Source organism: Ursus maritimus, unplaced genomic scaffold (assembly GCF_017311325.1).
Source record: "Ursus maritimus isolate PB19 unplaced genomic scaffold, ASM1731132v1 scaffold_9, whole genome shotgun sequence".
Taxonomy (NCBI): domain Eukaryota; kingdom Metazoa; phylum Chordata; class Mammalia; order Carnivora; family Ursidae; genus Ursus; species Ursus maritimus.
Window position 1 is genome coordinate 43540983 of NW_024427107.1, and position 23976 is coordinate 43564958.

The 23976-nt window shown below is 34.4% G+C and overlaps 1 protein-coding gene across 2 annotated transcripts in view; it reads right to left on the reverse strand.

Moving 5' to 3' along the window:
- Positions 1-23976, reverse strand: part of STK3 (serine/threonine kinase 3) — a 262422-nt gene that overhangs the window by 47841 nt on the left and 190605 nt on the right. For both annotated transcript variants that reach the window (XM_040625657.1, XM_040625656.1), the window contains one exon: positions 18116-18291. In XM_040625657.1, the coding sequence (XP_040481591.1) occupies positions 18116-18291 (176 nt within the window). The remainder of the gene's footprint in view (positions 1-18115; positions 18292-23976) is intronic.

The following is a 23976-nucleotide window of genomic DNA, read 5'->3' on the forward strand; positions in this document are numbered from 1 at the left end:
AATTTCCCAACAATGTATACAGTTCTCAAATTTTTGAAACAAAAAATCATAACACGTGGTTTGACACTGGAATGAGAATATATGAAATTAGAAACTCTGCAGGAAAACCCAAGCTATGTGGTCACTGCAAACAGGCTACAAGCAGATCAGGGTGGTTCTGTTACAAGGCAAGTTTAACAGAGACTATATAGGGACGTTATTCTGAGCCAGACCCAGGGAGAAAAACAGTGAGAAAATCAAGACTCCCACGCTGGATGAGCTAGGCTCTTGGAGCATAACTATATGCATATTACAACTGATTTTCAATACACAGAAAATTTCACTACCCTAGTATTTAAGGTCCTGAAAGTCAACTTAAAAATATTTTATTTCAGACCTCAAGTTACATCTATGCTGCCTTCAGAAATACTTTGTATTATCTATTATTATTCTAAGAGTTGGCAAATTCCTAAATCAAAAAGATATTCTCATCATCCTACTATTATAATCCCCTATCTAGCAGAGAGGTAGAAAAAATAGTCATGGCTCATACTGTGTGATTCTATTTATGTGAAATGTCAAGACAGGCAAATCCATAGAGACAGAAAGGAGATTATGGTTGCCTAGGGCTGGGAGGAGGGGGATGTCGGTGGGAAATGAGGAGTGACTGCTAATAGGTAGAAGGTTTCTTTGGGGGGGTGATGAAAATATTCTAAAGTTGATTGTGCAACTGTGTGTGTGTATATATATATATATATCTCAATAAACTTGTTATAAATTTTTAAAAAATAGTTATGGCTCATGATGTTTTAGATTAATCATAAGAAGACATAATTTAGGCAAATACTATGGGAAAATAAATTTAAAATAAAGTTCTTAGCAACTGAGGACTAAGAATTACTATCACAATTTGACAGACATTAATTAAAGTAAGCAAAATTATTGGTGCACATATTCTAAAAGTTTTCCAGTAAATGTTTTAAACATATGGTCTTGATCTCTTTTAAGATGCAAAAGAATTAGGAAAGGTCAAGTTAAAAACTAATGATGTATTCTTACATGCCTTATAAAATGAGTAAACAAAAGCTCAGGGAAATTGGTCTAAAAAAAAAAAAAGCCTTCCAAAACTCATCCCAAATTTGCCCAATCAAGTCTTTTCCTAATCATCTACCTTTGACTTTTTTTAATCTAAGAAGTTTGTCTAATGATCTAACTTGATAGAGATTCAGCATATGATGAAAGGGAACTTGCAGAAAGTAAAATAATTATAGGAACAAAATACCTTTCCCTCTCTTCACTTGGACAAAATATGTTTAGACAGGATTAAACAGCAATTTCTTAGGCAGGTCTCTAAGGTTTTCCTATGCACTCTCATGGCTGGCCCATCAATATAAATTGTCTTTTACTTTTAAACCTCTTAAAAACTGCACATGCAATTCATGCTCATAACAACTTCGGATAGAGGGGTGTGTGTATGTGTGTGTGTGTGCGCAAAATGTATTTTTGTTTAAAAATCTAGATTCATAGCATTAAAATACTTAGGCTGTTTTATATAAGCCACCTTGTGAACCTTGCGTTCAGTCTGATGACGATTATGCAGATTATTAATAGGTTGGTGAATTTAATGAAAACATCTTAAAGGAATTATTTTATTAAGGAAAATTACTCTGACATACTTTAAATTTTGATTTGATTTGATTACTCCTACCTAGTAATCAAACAGCTCTTCTAGCAACAATGGCATAAAATAAACCAATCTCATAAACCTAAGCTTAGAGTTTATCATAGATTAAGACTTTCAAACTTTCAATTAACCATAAATCAAAGTACATACTGGGGAATAAGACAAATATAAAATGAAAAGATAGTCATACTCTGACTAACAAATAGTCTTTTAACAAGACTGTAAGTAAACCTAAAGTTTATCAATATTAAATAATTTATCTGCATATTAAAATTAGTATTGTATATTCTATCAAAAATTCTATTTTTCTACTCATAGAAATTACTTATAGAATAATAGAATTCAACCATAAAAATTAATACTTTTCTAACACTTGCTAAGCTTTTATTTGAAAGGTATCTATTCCTCATTAACATTTATTAGAGTCACTTCCTATTTAATAAAAATAAGTTCTTTATTTTGAAATTTTATAGGGTTCAATATCAAGGTATTTTAATAAATGGTAACATAGAATAAATTCAAAAGAAAGGTTTAAAAAACAAAAGCACTAGGCTTTAAAATGAATCCTGTAAATACTGGTGTTCAGGTTATACACAAATATAAAAAAAATCAGAGCAGAAACTGGCATAATGAAAGAACATAATTTTGAAACTATCATTCTAATACATAATGAATTTCTATAATGAAGAAAGGATTACCAGGGACACTAGACGTCATTTTCTGACACTGCTATTAAGTATTATTTAACAGTCAAATTCAATTTAGTGCCTAATCCAGAGCCACCCCACAAATATGCAAGTCCTATTTTTGTCTATGTCAAAAGTCAGTTATGTATGCTATTGTTCTTACAATTTCTTAATCAGTTTTGCAAATAATTACAAAATTTTTACCAGGCCAAATGGCCCCATGTTCCCTACCCCCACCCACAGACTGTCCTTATTTTAGCCCCTATAACATCAGAGGATTTTTCCTTTAAACTGTAAATAAATCCTAACTAGTTATAAGATTTATTCATAGGTGCTCTCAATAATATTATGAACTACTATCCTTGTGAACTATTAATGATTTATATAAGATATTTAAATCTAGTTTTTTACAGCCAGAATTCACATTTGAACAAATAAGCAAACACCAAATAGACTAAAGGTAAATCTAAAGATGTACCATTAGTTTTACAGTAACTAACTCTTTGTTAAGTTTAATAAAGTCACTGGCAGTTGTTTGCTTCAACTTTGCAAGTCTCTGATTTGACTAAGGGTTAGGATCTAAAAAGTCTAACAGCTACATACAGATAAAGTAGGAGGCCCTTTATTCTGAGTAAAGTGGGAAGAGCAGATCACAGTGTAGGGATGTTTTGCAAGTAGTTCCCTTGACTGAGTTTTTAAAGGGAAATAAAAAGGCACAGAGAGGGTACTTACAGTGCTTTTGCTGAATAAACCAAAGATTAAAAACTAAATAAGAGGTTTAATTGTCGGTATGTTACCCTAAAAATAACTAACAGCAGAACCTTATATATTAATTTATATTTGAACTAAGTAATCCCAAGTAAGTCTCAAAAAATAGAAATAATAACATGTTGTAACCTCATGTTAACCTTATTAATATTTTGCCATGGTCTGGAAATACTAATTAAAAAATTGGTTCCCATTAAATAAATGAATAAAGTCCAGTGAGACAAGTGCCTACTCGTATGTGCTGAATTTGAATCACTTCAGATGCAATATTTAGTAATTTAATATTTATGTATCTAGCAAATTTTAAATATAAGAATGTAAGATACTTGATTTTAAAAATATGAAGTTGCTACCTGTGATATACCTGTATATAATGCCTGTGATTATTTTTATTCATTAGAGATGCAAAAAAATTAAATGAAATTTCTTTCTGTTCTAAGAATCAGAAAGAGAATATATAGTCATGCTTAAGTATTTTAGAACATTTTCCCTTAAAGAAAAGCTAATTGATGCTACCTTAATTATAAGAAGCCAAGTCTATTGTGAAATACATTAATATGAAATTGAGTAAAAGTATAAACTGGTATGTTTCTTGAACGCCTTCTCTTAGACTGTTAGCATTTCTTTTTAGAATTTATCATGAATTTAAATAATAACTTCCTAACAATGATCCAGGGAAATATAGGGGCACATAAATATAATCCACTTTCCCCTGGAAATATATTATGTATCTGAACATAGAACACAAAGCCTGAATAAGAAATGTTCCAATGTTTTAGAAGTACTTTCCCAGCTGTTCGAAGCTGGTTTTATTTTTTCATATTAAGTATTAATATAAAACAAGTTTTTCCTAAATTTATAAAATAAAGGTGACATCAGAGGTATATTCATTTAAATTAGAGTATACGCATTAAATTATTACCAACAGCAAAACTGATAAACATGATACTGCTTTTTAATGTTTTAGTTATGAAACAGAAACTGGGATAAAAATTCCGTATGTATCACATTTAAAAATAGCCTTTAGCTTTTCAAATGGATGTGATTTTTTTCTAATCTTTCAAAATAATAACCATAAATGGAGATGAGATGTTTGGCCTGAATTTTTTAAGCTCTTTTGCACAAATTCTGTTTATTTTCAGTTAAACTTTCAGACTCAATGTTTATAGAGTAAACAGACAAATTATAAAGTATTATCTTGGAGATACGAAATGAATATAATTTTTGAAGTCTCATAGGATTCAGATGGCAGAAACCAGAACTAAACAGATACACAAATATGTGTCACAGGTGCACAGTACCCACTTAATATTAGCATGAAGCTAAAAATTTCTTTTCTTCTTTTTTTTTTAAGTAGGCTCCACACCCAGCGTGGAGCCCAACATGCGGCTTGAACTCACGACCCTAAGAATAAAACCTGAGCTGAGATCAAGAGTCAGAGGCCCAACCGACTGAGCCACCCAGGTTCCCTGAAGCTAAAAATTCTTTAGCAAAAAGTAGGTAAAAATAGACATTACCAATTATCTTATTTAAATTTCTCTGGAAAAAACTTTAAGTATTTATAATCTATATTTATACTGATATTTATAATTTATAAGAATTATTAGTCTGGTCCATGTGATTGCATGGTCTTATGTATCCAAGGCTATGAGAATTTCTGTAATCTTAGCATGAATTCTGAATGTCAGTCAAACATGACTGTTCAGTCAAAAGTAGTTTCATTTAATATTTCACATTTTACCTTTTTAAATTTTTGAGCCTATTGATTCCACTACGGTCATTTTTCAGATCGGTGGGTCTGGCCAACTTATCTCTGGGTGAAATTAAGTGCTTATATGTCTATTTCCATCAGTGACCTGGGGGCTTCTGCAAGGCACCAACTCATTTAAATTATGAATATATCGCGCTTGGCATGTGGTAAGGACCAAAAAATGTTCACTGCATAAATGACAAATGAAGGAACAAACTAAAACATTTCTGTAGAGATAGAAACATGAAATGCTCTAAAATGTATTTATCCAGTCAGTAATATTTATTTTTATAAAAGAATGCTGAGTGTCCCTGACCACTGACACTCATAGCAAAGAGGAAGATGAGGGACAAGTACTCCCTAGCTTGAAGACAGCCACTGTCCAAATGTGTTTTTGGTATTTTTGTCTTTTTGTATTAAGTTCTCTATATATTTTGGAAATTAAGCCCTTATCAGATATATCACTTGCAAATATCTTCTCCCTTTCAGTAAGGCTGCCTTGTTGTTTTGGTGATGGTTTCCTTTGCTGTGAAAACACTTCTTATTTTGGTGTAGTCCCAATAGTTTAATTTTGCTTTTGTTTCCTTGCCAGAGGAAACATATCTAGAAAAATGTTTCTGTAACCAATGTCAAAGAAATTATTGCTACAATTTCTTCTAGTTTTAAGGTTTCAGGCCTCACATTTAGGTCTACAGCCATTTTGAGCCTATTGTTTCGTCTGGTGTAAGGAAGTTTCATCGTTGTGCATGTGGATGTTCAGTCTCTCCAGCACCATTTATTGAAGAGACTGTCTTTTCCCTGTGCATATTCTTGCCTTCTTTGTCATAATTGAACATATAAGCATGGGTTTATTTCTGGGCTTCCTATTCTGTTCCATTGATCTATGCATCTATGTACTATGCCAGTATCATACTGTTTTGATTACTACAGCTTTGTACTGTATCTTGAAATCTAGAATTGTTGATACCTCCAGCTTCTTCTGTTCTCAAGATCACTTTGGCTATTCAGGGTCTTGTGTGGTTCATACAAATTTGGTAAGAGACGCCTGGGTGGCTCAGTCAGTTGAGCATCTGCCTTCAGCTCAGGTCATGATCCCAGAACCCTGCTTCCCTCTCTGCCTGCCACTCCCCCTGCTTCACTTTGACAAAAAAAAAAAAAAAAAAAAAGTTTGGTAAGAGTTACTTTCCTGATAACAATTCTGTACCGGCTATCCATAGCTCACAGGATTACGGTTAAATACATGCTAGAAGCAGCCTCAGCTTGCTGTTAAGGTCTTTGTAACCTAGCTCATTCCTGCATTATACCCAATAATACTCTGTTCAGTAGGCATTATCTCCATTAGGACTGTTCTCTGGCCCAGCTGAAGTGTACAGAAATCCTTCTGTTTTGCTGGCAAAGGCAATTCATTCTGGACCCTATACCTCTGTCCACCCCAAGTCCGGAACACCTATTTTATTCTAACGGTCTTCAGTTGTGCTTCTATCCAGTTTGGTTCGGTGCCATGATTAAACTATCCTCTCCTTTCCTTGATTAATGACTTTATCTTAGGACACAAACTAATGTCTTTACAAAGGCTTAGTAACACTATAATTGTTAAGTAGTACTGAGCAAACTCTAAAGTCATATTTCCTGAGTTCAAATTTTGGCTCTGCCACCTAGAAGCTATGTGACTTTGGCCACTGAACTAATTAATTTGTCCTTTAGTTTCCTCAATTGTAAAAAAAAAAGTGTGTGTGTGGGGGATTACAATAATACCTTCTGCAAAGGATCAATGTCAAGAAAGTACCTTGAAATATACTCAGCACATAGTAAACTCTCAATATATATTGGCTACTATTTTTAGTAATACCTAGTTTATTAGCTAGGAGCGAAAGGACAGAAAAATTCTGAGCAGTGAAATTATACATGCCAACCAACTGTGCATACCACTTTGAACTTAAAGAACTGGTATTTAGAAAAACAATGTCAGATGCTGAAGTTTTATTAAAGTTAATGTAGATCCTATCATGAATTAGAGCAAAATGGGGCATAGTATCCAAAAGAATGAAAGTTTGATAGTTTTAATATGGAGTCAAGAGGAAAAAAGTATAAATGATTCTAAGGAAGGAAGAAATTCTCACCGATGAGAGCAACTTATAAAATTCAGAAAGAAGCTCACAGGTTGACTAAGTTCTGGAAAATGCTTTAAAAAAATGACAACAAAAGACAGGGATATCCACTCTCACCACTGTTATTTTGAAAGGCTAACCACAGCAATCAGACAGCAAAAAGATATAAAGGCATTTAAATCAGCAAGGAAGAAGTAAAACTTTACTACTTGCAGATGACATGATACTATATATAAAAAACCTGAAAGATTCCACCAAAAAATTGTTAGAACTGATAAACAAATTCAGTAAAGTCACAGGATACAAAATCAATCTAAAAAAATCTGTTGCATTTCGGTACACCAACAAATGAAGTAGCAGAAAGAGAAATTAAGCAATCGATCCCATTTACAATTTTACCCCAAACGATAAGATACCTAGGAATAAACCTAACCAAAAAAGGTAAAAGACCTACCCTGAAAACTATAAAACTCTGATGAAAGAAACTCAAGATAGCACCAAAAAAAATGGAAAGACACTCTATGCTCATAGATTGAAGAATGAATACTGTTAAAATGTCTGTATTACCCCAAACAATCTACACATTTAATACAATCCCTATCAAAATACCAACAGCGTTTTTCACAGAGCTAGAACAAAATCCTAAAATTTGTATGTAACCACAAGAGACCCTGAATACCCAAAGTAACCTTGAAAAAGAAAAGCAAAGCCAGAGGGATCACAATTCTGGAATTGAAGTTATATTACAAAGTTATATTATGAAACAGTATGGTACTGGCACAAAAATAGACACACAGATCAATAGAACAGAACAGAAAATCCAGAATAAATCCACAACTATATGGTCAATTAATCTTCGACAACAAAGGAAAGAATACCAATGGGAAAATACAGTCTCTTCAACAAATGGTGTTGGGAAAACTGGACAGACAATTGCAAAAGAATGAAACTGGATCACTTTCTTATACCATACACAAAAATAAATTCAAAATGGATGAAAGACCTAAACATGAGACCTGAAATCATAAAAATCCTAGAAGAGAACACAGGCAGTAACTTCTCTGACACTGGCTGTAGCAACTTCTTTCTAGATATGTCTCCTGAGACAAGAGAAACAAAAGCAAAAATAAACTACTGGAACTTCATCAAAATAAAAAGCTTCTGCACAGCGAAGGAACAATCAACAAAACTAAAATGCAACCTAAGAATGGGAGAAGATATCTGCAAATGACATATCTGATAAAGAATTAGAATCCAAAATATACAAATTCAACACCCAAAAACCCAATAATCCAATTAAAAAATGGGCAGAAGATATCAACAGACATTTTTGCAAAGAAGTCCTACAGATGTCCAACGGACACATGAAAAGATGTTCACTTATCATCAGGGAAATGCAAATCAAAACTACAATGAGATATTACCTCACACCTGTCAGAATAGCTAAAATCAACAACACAAGAAATAATAGGTGTTGGTGAGGATGTGGAGAAAGGAGAACCCTCTTATACTTTTGGTGGGAATGCAAACTGGTGCAGCCACTCTGAAGACAGTATGGAGGTTCCTCAAAAAGTTAAAGATAGAACTACCCTACGATCCAGCAATTGTACTACTAAGTATTTACCCAAAGGATACAAAAATACTAATTCAAAAGGATATATGCACCCTCATGTTTATAGCAGCATTACCTATAATAGTCAAATTATGGAAACTGCCCCAGTGTCTATCAACTGATGCATGGATAATGCAGCTGGGGTGTATATACATGATGGAATATTACTCATCCATCAAAAAGAACGAAATCTTGCCATTTGCAACAACATGGAAGGAGCTAGAGAGTATAATGCTAAGTGAAATAAGCTAGTCAGAAAAGACAAATATGGTATGACTTCACTCACATGTGGAATTTAAGAAATAAAACAAATGGGCAAAGGGGGAAAAAAGAGAGAAGCAAACCAAGAAACAGACTCTTAACTATGGAGAACAAACTGATGGTTACCAGGGGGAGTGGGGTGGGGGGATGGGTGAAACAGGTGATGGGGATTAAGGAGTGCACTTGTTGTGATGAGCCCTGGGTGTTGTATGGAAGCGTTGAATCACTATCTTGTGCATCTGAAACTAATATTACACTGTATGTTAACTAGAATTTAAATAAAAACTTAAAAAACAACAACAAAAATGGTGAATTTCTACCATATCTAAAGAGCTGCTATTAAATGCTGACACCTAGACAGCTGAGGGTTCAGCAATGACCTAAGTTTCTTAACTCAGTTATTTAAAAATATTTTTCTGCAAGACTCTACCTATAATACTATAATAAAGGAAAATGGAAAAATAGAGTTTGCTTATAGATATTAGCTGTAATTAACTGATTTCTGCAACTCAAGGGGGGCACTTACCTGCATTTTGTTTCTATTGTGCCTTATATAGATATGCTAAGAGAAAGCTTTCATTGTTCAGAGACAAGGCAAGAATGATTGAATGTTTAAAATCAAAAGAAAGCCAATTTCAGGAATTTTGTACCATCACCGAAGTTCTAATGAGACAGTAAATTTCTTTTCATCAAAGAATATAATCACTAAAATGATTAGCTGTTTTAGATCTTTCTTCCATTAGCAACAATAATTCACAACTGACTACTCATTTCATTTGACTAGTTACTGAAAAAGCATGGCTGATTATTAGCTCTTCATATATTTATACATTTGTAACTTTATTATGTAGCTTCATGCTTTCTTACATTAATAAAGAAAGTTAACTAAACTGAAGGCCTTGTAGAATTACAACTTGATACTCTAACCCAGGTTACTGGGCCTTTTGTAAGACACCTGAATAATTAACAACAACTTTAATTATACTGCATACTGTGTACCAAATTAAACATGCACTATTACTTAATTCATAAAGAAAAAATAGGTCCTTTATTAAGAACCATGAAAAATGTCTCTTCAAAATAAATTAATGAAATTAAGATATCTGTTTTCCAAAATTCTTTTATCTGCTACTATATATTAGTTTGATACCCTCTTTCATTTATCTCAAGTTCTGTCTATATTTATGGCAAGAAGATTTTTCTGCTATTGACAGATAAAATTATGAACCAAAACTAGTTTGGTTTTAAATAGAGACAACTAGGTTTTGAATTAACAAAAGAAAACAAAACCTATTATTTACTGGAAAGTCTTCTAACATACTGAATCCAACCTCATGAAACTTTTCTATTTTAATGAGTGAGAAGTACTATAGGGAAACGTTGCCAACCTAACATCAGGATGGGAAAGAATGGTGTCATTATTAGTTTAACTAGGCCAGCAAATCTAATAAGCCCAAAAAGAACAGTGTACTTTTAACTGTGAAAGATTATGTCGGGAAGTATGATGAAAGCTACTTATGTAAAGGGTTCTGACACTAAGATACCATGTACACATTCTGAAAATCTGAATTAAGTATGAAAGTACAAAAATAATTTTAGATTTAAAGAAATTTCATTTAAGTCAGTTAAAGTAAAAAACCTCTCTTTTATTATCAAACACAACCTGATATATGTATTACTAGTAACCTCAGTTAGTCCGACTAACAACTTACTTGAAATCTAATGGTTTATTTAAGAAGTAAACACTATGGGACATCAGTCTTAAATTAAAAGGTGACAAATTATATTGTTCACTCTTTGATCCTAAATGCCACGATTAGTTCTTAACATCTCTTTTGATGTAATGATCCCAACAGTCCCCATTGCTTATTGACCAAACATTCAAAATGAGGTTATGAACAGAAAGCCCACACAGTCAAAACAACTTCCTCAGCCATCAAGATTAGCCATAACATATGCTTGGAGTATAATATCTTTGTTTTAAAATGTAAAGTAGCCAATTTTTCAACACAATCTTCTAAATAAATGACATTTAAAAAAGAACAAATTACCATTAGGAAAGTTTATGCTTGTTAGAACTCTTCTTGGTAAGCCATTTCTCTTTTTGCCATGTGCTTTAAACATCTTAATAAATTCCAACATGATGACAAGAAACCACACAGTGCACCTGCGCTTTCTATCTTAATTAATCCAATAAGTACAGGCCTGCTCACTTTGTGAAAGAAATGGTGATATAATCAGTTTTAACTTAAGGTATTAATTATCTAAATAAGCAGAATTAGCTTAATGTTCCAGTAGACCTTGCCCAGATACAACCACTAAATAACATTTTCTGAAATTATGGAAGTTTTAAACAGCATATTTGGGAATGAGAGAGCAAAACGCTCATTCTACCTGAGGTGGCCAAATGGATTAAATTATACTGAGGAACCAATGTAGCAGTTCAGAGACACTAATAGTTTTTGTTGACTTTAGCTACTACAGAATCAACTAAATTCAGTTTAATTGCTGGGTAACTATTACCATTTTATTCCTACCTGTATATAAACACCTATCTTTCAAGAAGGCCACTCTCCTTTCATAACAAAGGTTATGACTGTCTTAAATGTCTCAGGATACTGATAGTCAAAATCGTATAAAAATTCTACAGGGACCTAGACAATCACATGATAGAACTCTGCACACGCCACACCATCTGTTGGACACGATTGCCAGCACAGATTTCGTGAGCTGGCAAAGGACTGAAATAGTCAAGAATTCTGCAAGTATTTTAAAGTGCAGGCTTCTCATTAATTTTAATTTCCTGTTGGCTCTACAAGGAAGGAGTGCGTAGTGAAAGCACAATGTGCCACATACACTCAAGCTCAGGCCACATGTACACCTGTAATCATAAACTCTTATCCAGGGCTATCCACTAAAACACTTGAGAGTCTGTGTTTATTTCTTCTTTATCCCAGAAGAAATAAATCTGTAATATCTACAGTTATCTCTTCATACTTTGTTAATACTTTTGCAAACATCTGGAAATACTTGACAATAATCACTTAATTAATGCAAAGCTAATGGATGACAATATGCTTAAATACTTCATTCAACTGAAGTGGTTTCCTCCGTCCACACAACTAGGGACTGAAGAGAACAAGAAGTTCTTTGACTAAGGAGTCCATTACGAGGGAAACTTTCAGCTACCATCTCTTTAAAAAAATAAAGCAGATGATACCAGGCTACTACTCTGGTAAAAACTGGTGATGTCGCTGGCTTCAGTCTTTACCTCCGGGCTCTCAGCAGGGCCTGTGTCCCTGACGGCTTTCCAAAGGGCCGGCGTCACTACACGGGTCTGCATAGATGGGTGCTTGCACTCCATCATTCTCTCCCCTTGTTTACCCCGCCTAACTGCTGCTGCTGTAGTAGGAGGGTGAAAAGATCCTGAGAAAGAAACATTTCTCCAGAACAAGGGACGATTCCTAAAATGCACGTGGTGGGTCTGGCCTTGCTGCTTTCTGTGTTGTGCAGCAGTGAGGTGTGTGTTTGCTTATTTGTTTCCCTAGACCCATACAGACTTGCCAATCCAGGAATCAGTGTGAAAACACTTATGAAAGTCTGAGGCAAATTTATACTTGGAGGGGAGGACTTTTTTCCCCCCTTCTGCTACCATTAATTGAGACTTTTTCTCCAGTGCTGCTCTGGATGATTTTTGTGTCCATTAGCTCAAAAGAACAACGCAAATTGAATAAATATTTAAGAATCATCGTAATCAAGAAAGGTTAACTTACATTTCAGTTTGAGTCAAAGACCAAAAAATGGCTGATTTACCTAATCCCTCTTATACTAGTAATTATTGTCAATCCAATTTTTTTCGTTTTTAAAAAATGGAACCAATAGAGTAGGTTAACAGATGGCTTTTAAAGTTTTTGTTCTTATTCCAAAATCTTTACGTTACCCAAAATATATCTATTTAAGTATGATACTGTAATTTCTGCAAAACATGATCTACACGCTCTCTGTTTAACACTAAACAATCTGGATGCTAAGGCTGTTTGGAAATAATTCTAACAAAAACTGAAACATCAGACTAGTGCTATAATAAACAGATTTGCCTTTTACATTTGTTTTAGGAATCTTCATAGGCACACCCTTTATAAACAGAATGTTTTTTAGGAGAGTTAAAATAACTGGTTCAATTAGCCCAAATATATTTTATCCTTTCTTTTTATTACCTCCAAACTGGTGAAATCATAAATTAATACTCCCATCATCTCCTTACACCCAGGAACACTGACATGAAACAAACAGTTCACAGAAAAAACAAAAGACAAATGCTTACAGAAAATATACAAATCCCATTGCATATAGGCTTTAAGATAAATAATGCTTCTTATCTACTCTGCGCATCTGTCTAGCAAGTACCTTTCTGAATAGGTTTTGTCCTTTAGGAATCTTCCCTGAATACTACGAAAGACAATGAAGTGCTCACTTTGATTTTTCTTTCTTGAAACCTATTTTCCTCAGTGCAAAAGGATAAGCCTTCTACGTGCTGGAAATATGGTCAAAACAACTTCAGGTTGTTTTAAGCAACTTCTACTTAATAGACATAGGAACCACATAAAACTCCAGTTCTTTTGGAAGGTAGCCTTGAGACACATCATAAAGAGAAAAGATAAACACATAAACCTTAGCACACTTTGTATTTTGATGAGTCACATTTTTTAACATTCTATATCTAATATATGATGAGATGAATAAGACCAGATTTCCCTTATCATTACCAGCTGGTGTTTTAAGTGGAAATCTGTCTTTGCTTTGAATCTGCTTAACTTTGTAAGCAAAGAATTCCATCAAACCCCTTCCGCTTTGTTCTGCCTTTGCTTCCTCTCTTCCTACTCCTTTAGCCCCTCTCACACACTCTTTGTCTTCTACCGCACTCACCAGACTCTTGGCAATTCTTTATTCATCCCCTGGTAATCCTTCCTTTATTCATTTCCTCTTTATACCCATTTACATTCCCCTCAGTAGCTGTGACAGCATTTTCCACTTTCCTCAAAGTGATGAGAGGGTCGAGCAGCTCCAGCTGACAGGTGCATAAATGCTGGAGAAGTAAGAACCTGTTAAGGCTACATGCCCTGAATATATCAGAAAAGAAATAATTCTGCAAAAACTGGATCCACCTCTTAAAGCCTCTTTCCTACTGTGAGGGCATTTTTCTTTTTTCTCTCTCTTTTTTTAACTTTCACCTTCTACTCTCCAGTTCCTCACCTTAACCAAAAGCACATTCTTTCATCTAGTAAGACAGCTATTTCTGTTTTTTAATCTTTTCTAATGTCTCCTACACTTACTCCTGTTTTTGTTGTTTCTTTTCTACTTTATTACCATCTTATTTCAAAGCCTGCTTCACGTATCTGATTTCCCTTACCTCTAGTCTTTTCCTATCAATCAATCCTGCATGCTACAATCGAGATTAATATTCTAAAACACTTTCATCATGTCACTCTCCAACTTAAAAACCTTCAGTGGTTTTCTACTGTTCAGGAAATAAAAATTCAGACTTTACAATCAAGGCTTCGACCATCTGAGCCAGACCTACCTTCCCACTTCATTTATCATATCATTCGATATGAACTTGAAAGGCCCAATTTCATTTTCATCCAATACACCTTGTGGTTTCCTACCTCTAAATGTTTTACTACACACATCATTCTTTGTAGCGCCTGCCTTCCCTCCTTCTGCTACCCATCTTTCAAAGCTTATAGTCCCCTTCCACGATATGATTTCACATAATACTCCAGCCTTTACTAAGTCCCTGCTTATGCAAAACCACAGGATATTTAAATTATTGCTCTGCGTTGGAATTAACTTATATCTTAACTTTATAAATTTATTTACCTATAATGTCCAGCACAATCCAAAGCAGAGAGTAGAACATTTTTTGAATTAGTTTAATGTTTTCTAACAAATTTTGGAGTTTTCAGATAGAAGGACTCCAAAACCTATGATGGCTGACAATGTTACCAAAAGTTTACTTATAGGAACTGGCCACTGGAAACTCAATGCTCTAATTCACAAAACCAGAATGAGCCTAAAAGGAACAGTGGAAAGCTGTATGTCAAAAGCTGTGTGTGAAAATTTAAAAAGCGGGGTACTGAAATGGTCCTTACCAAGATCACAAATGACCTCCAATTTCCTAAATTCAATATTCTAATATTTGTTGAATTTTAATTATGACAATTTCTAGTAGAATGTTTGCTTCTACCTTTTGACTATCATGAATAATGTTGCTACGAACAATGCACAAATCTCTGTTCAAGTCCCTGCTTTCACTTCTTTTGAGTATATACTCAGAAGCAAAATTGCTGGATTACATGGTAATTCTATGTTGAATTTTTTTGAGGAATGCCATATTGTTTTCCACAGCAGGTGAAACATTTTACATTCCCACCTCCCGTACGTAAGGAAGGACTCCACTTTCTCCATATTCTCACCAAGACTTGTTCACTCTCTCTTTAACATTCCACCTTGAGTGTGAAGTGGTATCTCACTGTGGTTTTATTTGCATTTTCCTAATGATTAGCAATATTGAGTGTCTTTTTATTTGTTTGTCGGCCACTTGTGTAACTTCTTTGGTAAAATATTTGAGTCCTTCATTCATTTTTTAACTTGGTTGTTTTTTTGCTGTTGAGTTGTAGTAGTTCTTTATATATCCTGAATGTTAACCCCTTGTCAGATATGTGATTTGCAAATGTTTTCTCCCATTCCATGGTTTGCCTTTTCACTCTATTGACAGTGTTCCTAGGTGCACAAACATCTTAATTAGCCTAGTTTATCTATTTTTTGTTGTTGTTCCCTGTGCTTTTGGGATCATACCCAAGAAATCATTGCCAAATCCAATGTCATAAAGATTCTCTTATATTTTCTTCTAAGGGTTTTATAGTTTTAGTTCTTATGTTTGGATCTTTGATTCATTTTGAGTTAATTTTTGTGCATGATGTAAGGTAAGGGTCCCCACCTCATTCTTCTGCATGTGGCTATCCAGTTTTCTTAGCATCCTTTGTTGACAAGGCTGTCCTTTCCCCACTGAATGGTCCTGGTACCCTTGTCAAAATCATTTCACTATAAATGGGACAGTTTATTTCTGGGCTCTCTGTTCTACTCCATTGGTTTATATGTCTGTCTTGTTTTGATTACTGTTGCTTTGTAGTAAGTTTTGAAATCAAGTAAGTATGAGACCTCCAAGGAGAAATCCTTTTCAAGATTGTTTTGACTATTTGAGTCCCTTGAAATTCCATATGAATTTTAGGATAGATTTTTCTATTTCTGCTAAAAAAAAAAAAAAGTCACTGGGATTTTGACAGAGATAACACTAAATCTGTAGATTGCTTTGGACAATACTGACAACTTAACATTATTAAATCTTGTAATCCATGAACATGAAATATCATTCTATGTATCGGTGTCTAATTTCTTTAAGCAACGCTTTGTAGTTTTCAGTGTATAAGTCTTTCACCTCCTTGGTTAAGATTATTCCCAAGTATTCATTCTTTTTGATGCTATTATTAATGGACACCGTGCAGGTTCTAGGCATAGGTCTAAGAGGCCTTACCACTTCTGCTGCCACCCTCTTGGTAGGCTACTACCACCACATAAAAGTGCCGGGCTTGCTTGATGGCATCATATGGCCTAGCCTAGTGTGGGCACCACTGCCAGACACAAGAGTGGGTAATTTTAGAGCAATCATTCAGATCCAGGCAAGCTGTCAGATGATTACAGCCACCTGAGAGACCCCGGGTGAGACCAGCAGAAGAACCACTCAGCTGAACTTAGTCACAACGCTTGTGGGTACAAAAATTGTGAACAAATAAAAGAGTTGCTATTTTAAGCCACTAAGTTTTGGGGGTGGTAGCAAAGACTAACTGAAACAGAATTAAATCATTTTATTTGCTCTTTCTTAATCAAGATAACTTATTCATTACTTTGTAGCTCATTTCAAACTGTTTCCCAGAGGCTATTAAGATTTATTCCAACTGAGACAAGACAGAGTTCTTTGATGCTAAACACTTTTACATAATTCATCATGTTCATGAATGATTTAAAGCTTGAATGTCAGCATTCTAAATAATTTATGACTTTTTAAGAAGTAGATGGCTTAAAATGAAATCTTACCAGTACAGAAATACAGATTTTATTTTCTAATACCTAACTTCAAAATTGAAAAAACAAAAATAAATAGATGTTACAATTAATGTTTTCAGGCAAACTTGTGCCATTGCTAATGTTTGCTAGCAATTCGTACTAGCTATACTGGGGACAGACTTTGAAAGTTTATTATCTGATTATTTAAAAACACAAATAATCACAATATTTAGGAGAAAAGTACTTAACATTAAAAATATTAACAATCCCAAAGCATTTAGAGGCATGTTGATGAAGCAAAATGGCTTATTATTACTTAAAAATTTTTAAGACACATATACATCTAAAATTCTATTTACTTATAAATAAATGTATTTATTAATATGTATCGCCATATAGGATTGTAGTTATTTTATCTGGAAAAAATCAGAACAATATGTAAAAGTAACATTATTTAAAACATGCTAAAGTAAAAATTTACTTCATAAAAAACTTCTACTACATTAAAGAACTCATTTTGAGAATTTACTCTCTCAAGATGTGGAAATAGTTGCTTCAGAACTATTTACCTATATTGTACACACTCTTTAAAGGAAATGAATAATAAGGAGCCGGGCAGAAGAAATAAAGAGAAAATATAACAAAGAAACAATAAGGCACAGTTTTATATTGAAATTTATATGCTAACTAGATACACAATAGGACTATTATTTCTGACAAACCAAGGGGAATTAACACTTACTCAAGTAGAAACTAATTCAATTAACTTTCGAAGTTGAGGCAAATGTCTCAAACTCTATGTCATAAATACCTTTGCATCATTTATTTTGGAAACTGAATTTACTGACAGAGTATTTCATATTTGCATTACTGAGAAACATTTCTGACATAATTGTCATTTTAATAAGAGTCCTAAACATTTCTCTAAATTTGGGCTCTGATATAAGCAATTATTTACATTTCTCTGCAAGCGCCCATCTACGAGCAAACTATAGTTTCACAGTTCCCATACCCACATATATAGCTATATGCTGAATATTAATACACAGTCTAAATTTAATAAAGACACACAAACTGTGCTTCTCAGGGTGATGGTAAAATGAAGAAGGATGAAACACAAATGGAAGAATTGAATGTACTTACAAAGTCAAAGTCTCCATCTTGAGGAACTTTCCAGTTATCAGGAAAAACATTTTTGGACATAGGGAAAGGTTCATGCATGTTCTGATTACAATTTTCATGACTCTTATTCTTGAAGTCCTGTTTATCAAAGTAGTCCATGAAAGACGGTCTTTGTACTTGTGGTGAAGTTGCGTTTCCTTAGGTAAACAAAGAACATAGGGAGGGTATAAATTCTTATATTTAAGAAAGTATGGCTCTTACTGAAGTATGAAGTTTTTTTTTTTTTAATTCAGCAATATAATACATTTACACTGGTCAGACTCAAGGCCAACATTGTCAATTTAATGAAGAACAAAGTAAAATGAAATAATGAAAAAACAAAAATAGCCAGGCCACATAAGAATTCAACTAATGATTAGGCAGAGATCTATAATATTCTTAGATTGTAGAAACACTTCAGAATTTTGGCAAGAATCTTTATCATAATTTTATTAAAAATCATTTCAAGTATATTTGAAATTTGTCAAATGAAGTAAAATTTTAAAACCTGAGTGTTTGGTTGTAAATATGTAAGGCTGCACTGGTATTGTCATTGTGCACCACTACAAACTAAGGAAGTTATAAAGACTTACCCAGGTTTGTCTTATATGTCTTCCTTCTAGTCTTTCTAGCTGATTCCACCTCGTCCTGGACTCCCATAATTTCGCCTAACATATTTATATCTGACTCCTAACTCTCACTTCAGCCCAGACCTTGCTTCTATTTCTAGAGTTCTGCCATAATTTTTTAAGTCAGAAAACCAATTTTTATTTCTAAAGCTCGTTTCTAAGTTCTATCCTCTGACTTTACTGCCTCTTACAATTGGATTCCTCCATCTGAGGTGAGTTATTGTTGCCTCAAACCTAGCAGTTCTAAAGCCAAAGCTAAGTTCTAAAGCTCAATGTCCTTCAGGTTCATCCATGTTGTAACATATGTTAGAATTCCCTTCCTTTTTAAGCTAAATAATACTCCATTTCATGTATATGTCACATTTTGTTTATCCATTCATGGCCAATGAACACCTGAGTTGCTTCCATCTTTTGACTATTGTGAATAATGCTGCAATGAACATGGGTTGTACAAATATCTCGAGACCCTGCTGATTATATGTTTTTAAGGTAACTAATTCTTTTAAGTTAACCAAGTTTTCTCTATACATCTGCAGATGTTTATCTGCAAGTGATCTTATTTTTTAATACCTATGCAGAGACCTTTTTCATTTTCTCACGGGTGTTCCAATGGTTGAACTTAATCCCTGATCAAGTGAGTCATTATGATACAATGTAAGCAAACAAGAATAATTATTAGTAAAAGTAATGTTTATTTTTTATTTTCAGCCTATGAATTATGTCTTTTATATATGTTTTTGAGTTTACCTTTTCATTAAACTATTCCCTAATGTGGGAATCCAAATCCTTCACCCAAATAATTTCACAAGTAAGATAACTACGATCATCAATAGGTGTTTTTGATTATCCACCCAGATGTTCCACATTGATGGCATGAGGAAGAGGTAATGAGATGGTATGTGGCTTTTCAACATCGTTACTTTTGAATTAATAGAGGCTGCTAGTATTTCATTACTAGTAACTGTGTATTGGTAATAATAAATTTGAGAAATTACTGTGACTACAACAATTTTTAGAAGCACCTGTCCCAGTAAAGTCAGAAGGAATCTTATATTCAGAATATGCGTGTATTAGTGGAAAAAAAGAAAAGACTGTTTATCTAAAGACTCATCTTCCAATTAGAGCTGCTCAGGCTTTAGAAGGGTTGAAAATAAGTGTGACAAAACATCTGGGACCCAAATGGTACCCTCTGAAAAGATACTGAGGCATTCCATCAAAATTAGGATAGTGTAAAACATCAATATTCATAGTAAACTTCAGGACTTAGAACACTCTCATATCTCAAATACAAAATCCAAGAAAAAAGAACTCCTTAGGGACAATGTATCGAGATAACAACCAAAGCTGCCTTTAGATTCCCTGTCAGAGCAGACTTTAGTGGTATGTTAAAAATGAACAAAATGTAGGAGAAAAGGCATATTTTAATGATCAATACACGTTACATAAAGATTTTGTGTTTATGATATTTTTTCTTCAACTTTCTTCCTTTAAATCTCCTACTGTTACAAAAAGAAATTGGTTAATCTGACAAGGTTAAATTACTGACATCTGGATGGGACATACATTCCATTAACATTTTCAACAGATTTTAAGAACCTTCAATTCATGTCTGGGCCTCATCATTATAAGACATCTTTTTCAATCTTCAGAATTGAAATTTGGTTCCTATGGCAACCTTTTATTCCAAAATAAATCCAGGAATTTAACCTCAATTATTCTCCACCTGTGCCCTTTTTATGAGAATAAAAAATAAAATATTACAAGTGTAGCTCAATAAATTTTCTATAAAATAACTGAGTAAATCAAATGATTGAGGGAAGAAAGATACTCCTTCAAATAAAACCTTTCTTTGCTCAATATTCTTTTTTTTTCTTTTAAGAGTAATTTTGTAACAGGATTATTTATTTGTGTTGTAAATTCTTATTTTAACCAGCTAGTCTTAGGATGGGTTACATGCACAAAGATCTCAAAACTTTGACATCTGGTACAAGAGAGGGTTATTATAGTTTATATAGTAAAATCAGAATCAGAGAGAGTACAAATGGTTTCATTGGGAACTAATTCCTGGGAACGTAAGAAAGCCAGGAAGATCACAATTACTAACTGCATTTGACAAACATAGAGACTGTTGGATTGAAGCAAACTTCTAGATAACATTTTTTTAAAACTAAATTTCGTATACGGAGGTGCTGTGAGAAAAAAACAAAACAAAACAAAAACATATTATGACACCATGAATCGACTAAGGAAAACAGCACTCCCTGATGCCTGCTCCTCTCAGCTGCCCCCACCAGGCTCACACTATTCGTCACCTTTTTCCCTCCAGTCAACACTGGCTTCACCACAGACTCTAGTCGGCCTTCCTTGTTTTCTCCTCAACTACAGGTACGAAACTCCTCATCCCAGAATCTTTACCAGTGTCCTGGTGCTGCACTAAAACAGTCAGGGATCTTTTGATATACCGGTGACTCTTAAATTCAGACCGCTGTATCTGAGTAAATACAAGATTAATCTTTCCTTATTGGAAACTAATATTTATAGAGTGGCTATTCTAAAATGGCCTATATTTTAAGAGCAGCAACATGCACAGGAAAGGGGAGGAGAAAAATAAAATCTCTGAAGTTGCTTTTCCAATACAGAGAATAAAGTGGGGGAAAACTTTAGTCTCTTATAAAAACCTTCACAACAAAAAGTAAGATGGGCTGGGTAGGCACGTCCTTTAGAGAGGCAGAGTAAAGAAAAAGGATAAAGCCAGACAGTCTTCATGTCTGCACTGAGTCAGAAGAGTGAAAGCATGGTCAGAAATGAGTAGTGACGATAAAAAGGGAATAGACAGTCCAAAAGAAAAAAACCACTAAGAAATTTCATTCTGGGAATCTACACTTAAATCCCAACAGTCCTGTGCTGGTTCTAACTGTGTCTTAATCAGGAGCTTCGATCCCAAGACATATGAACCAGCAATAGTGTCCTAGTGTCTCAAAGTGAAAAATCTACCTACCAAGTATCTATAAATCCTCCCTTCTTTGAGGAGAGGAATGGCCAGGTAACACAATTCTGGCCAATGACACAAAAGAAGAGGTTTCTGGGAAAGCTCTATTTTCTTTTTTCTTAGAATATAAAATGTTTCGTTAATAATTTTTATATTGGTTACATGTTGAAATTATATTTTTGATATATTAGGCTAATGAAATTACATATTTTTTTATTTTTTAAAGTAAATGGTAGAAAATTTTAAACTACATATCTAAATTACTCCTTGTGATTGGACAGCACTGTTTCTAAAGATTTTATTTTATTTTACTTTTAAAGATTTTTATTTATTTGACAGAGAGAGACAGTGAGAGAGGGAACACAAGCAAGGGGAGTGTGACAGGGAGAAGCAGGACCACTGAGCAGGACCCTGGGATCATGACCTGAGCCGAAGGCAGACGCTTAAGGGCCAAGCCACCCAGGTGCCCCCAAAGATTTTATTTTTAAGTAATCTCTGCACCCAACATGGGGCTTGAACCCACAACCCCAACATCGAGTCACATGCTTTACCGACTGAGCCAGCCCAGTGCCCCTCCCCAGATGATTCTGATGCCTCATATGACCACTGAGGAGCGCCAACCAAGTCCCACCCCCTGTTTTATAAAGAAGAAACTGAATCTCTAAATGGTAGAGTGACAGCAAATATAGTCTTCATTTCAGTGTGTTCTCCTAGTGTTTGTCCAGGTTGAAATTCATGCTCTACCCCTTTCATAAGTGGTATTTTTCCACTGTGTGAAACAGTAGCTTTTCACTAACCCTTAAAAGGTAGAATTGTAGCCGGCATTATTTAGTCATTCAGTCTCTTCCAAAACTGGTCATTCGGTGCTTTCCTGCATACTATGTCCTTGTCATTGTGACTATATTTTTTGTATTCTCAAAACATCTTTATCAATTCTTATTATTACTTTTTTGTTATAAAGGTAAGTTGTGAGGCTGATTTAATCATTAGACTTTAAAACGTGATTAAAACTAATCCTGAATTATCATCATGATCAGTATAACTTCATCAGATGCAGAAACAAAACCCACTTTTTTTCTCATTGTTGAGTTGTTGTGAATGTCTGGGAGTAATTTATCCATGGGGTTTTCTTTTCTTTTCTTTTTTTTTATTATGCTATGTTAGTCACCATACAGTACTTCATTACCTTTTGGTATAGTGTTCCATGATACATTGTTTGTGTATAACACCCACTGCTCATTGCAATACGTGCCCTCCTTAATACCTACCACCGGGCTAACCCATGCCCCCACCACCCTCCCCTCTGAAACCCTCACTTTGTTTACCGGAGTCTATAGTCTTTCATGGTTCATCTCCCCCTCTGATTTCCCCCCCTTCATTTTTCCCTTCCTTCTCCTAATGTCCCTCATGCTATTCCTTATGTCCTACATATAAGTGAAACCATATGATAATTGTATCTCTGCCTGACTTATTTCACTTAGCATAATCCCCTCCAGTTCCACCCATGTTAATGCAAATGGTGGGTATTCATCCTTTCTGATGGCTGAGTAATATTCCACTGTATATATGGACCGCATTTTCTTTATTCATTTGTCTGTTGAAGGGCATCCGGCTCCTTCTACACTTTGGCTATTGTGGGCATTGCTGCTATGAACATTGGGGTGCATGTGCCCCTTCTCTTCACTACATCTGTATCTTTGGGGTAAATACCCAGTAGTGCAATTGCTGGGTCACAGAGTAGCTCTATTTTTAATGTCTTGAGGGACCTCCACACTGTTTTCCAAAGTGGCTGTACCAACTTGCATTCCCACCAACAGTGTAAGAGGGTTCCCCTTTCTCCACATCCTCTCCAGCATTTGTTGTTTCTTGCCTTGTTAGTTTTTGCCATTCTAACCGGTGTAAGGTGGTATCTCAATGTGGTTTTGATTTGAATTTCCCTGATGGCTAATGATGTTGAACATTTTTTCATGTGTCTATTAGCCACCATTTGTATGTCTCCTTTGGAGAAGTGTCTGTTCATGTCTTCTGCCCGTTTTTTGACTTATTTTTTTTTTCTGGGTGTTGAGTTTGAGCAGTTCTTTAGAGATCTTAGATACCAGCCCTTTATCTGTAATGTCATTTGCAAATATCTTCTTCCATTCCGTGGGTTACCTCTTTGTTTTGTTGACAGTTTCCTTTGCTGTGCAGAAGCCTTTTATTTTGATGAAGTCCCAAAAGTTCATTTT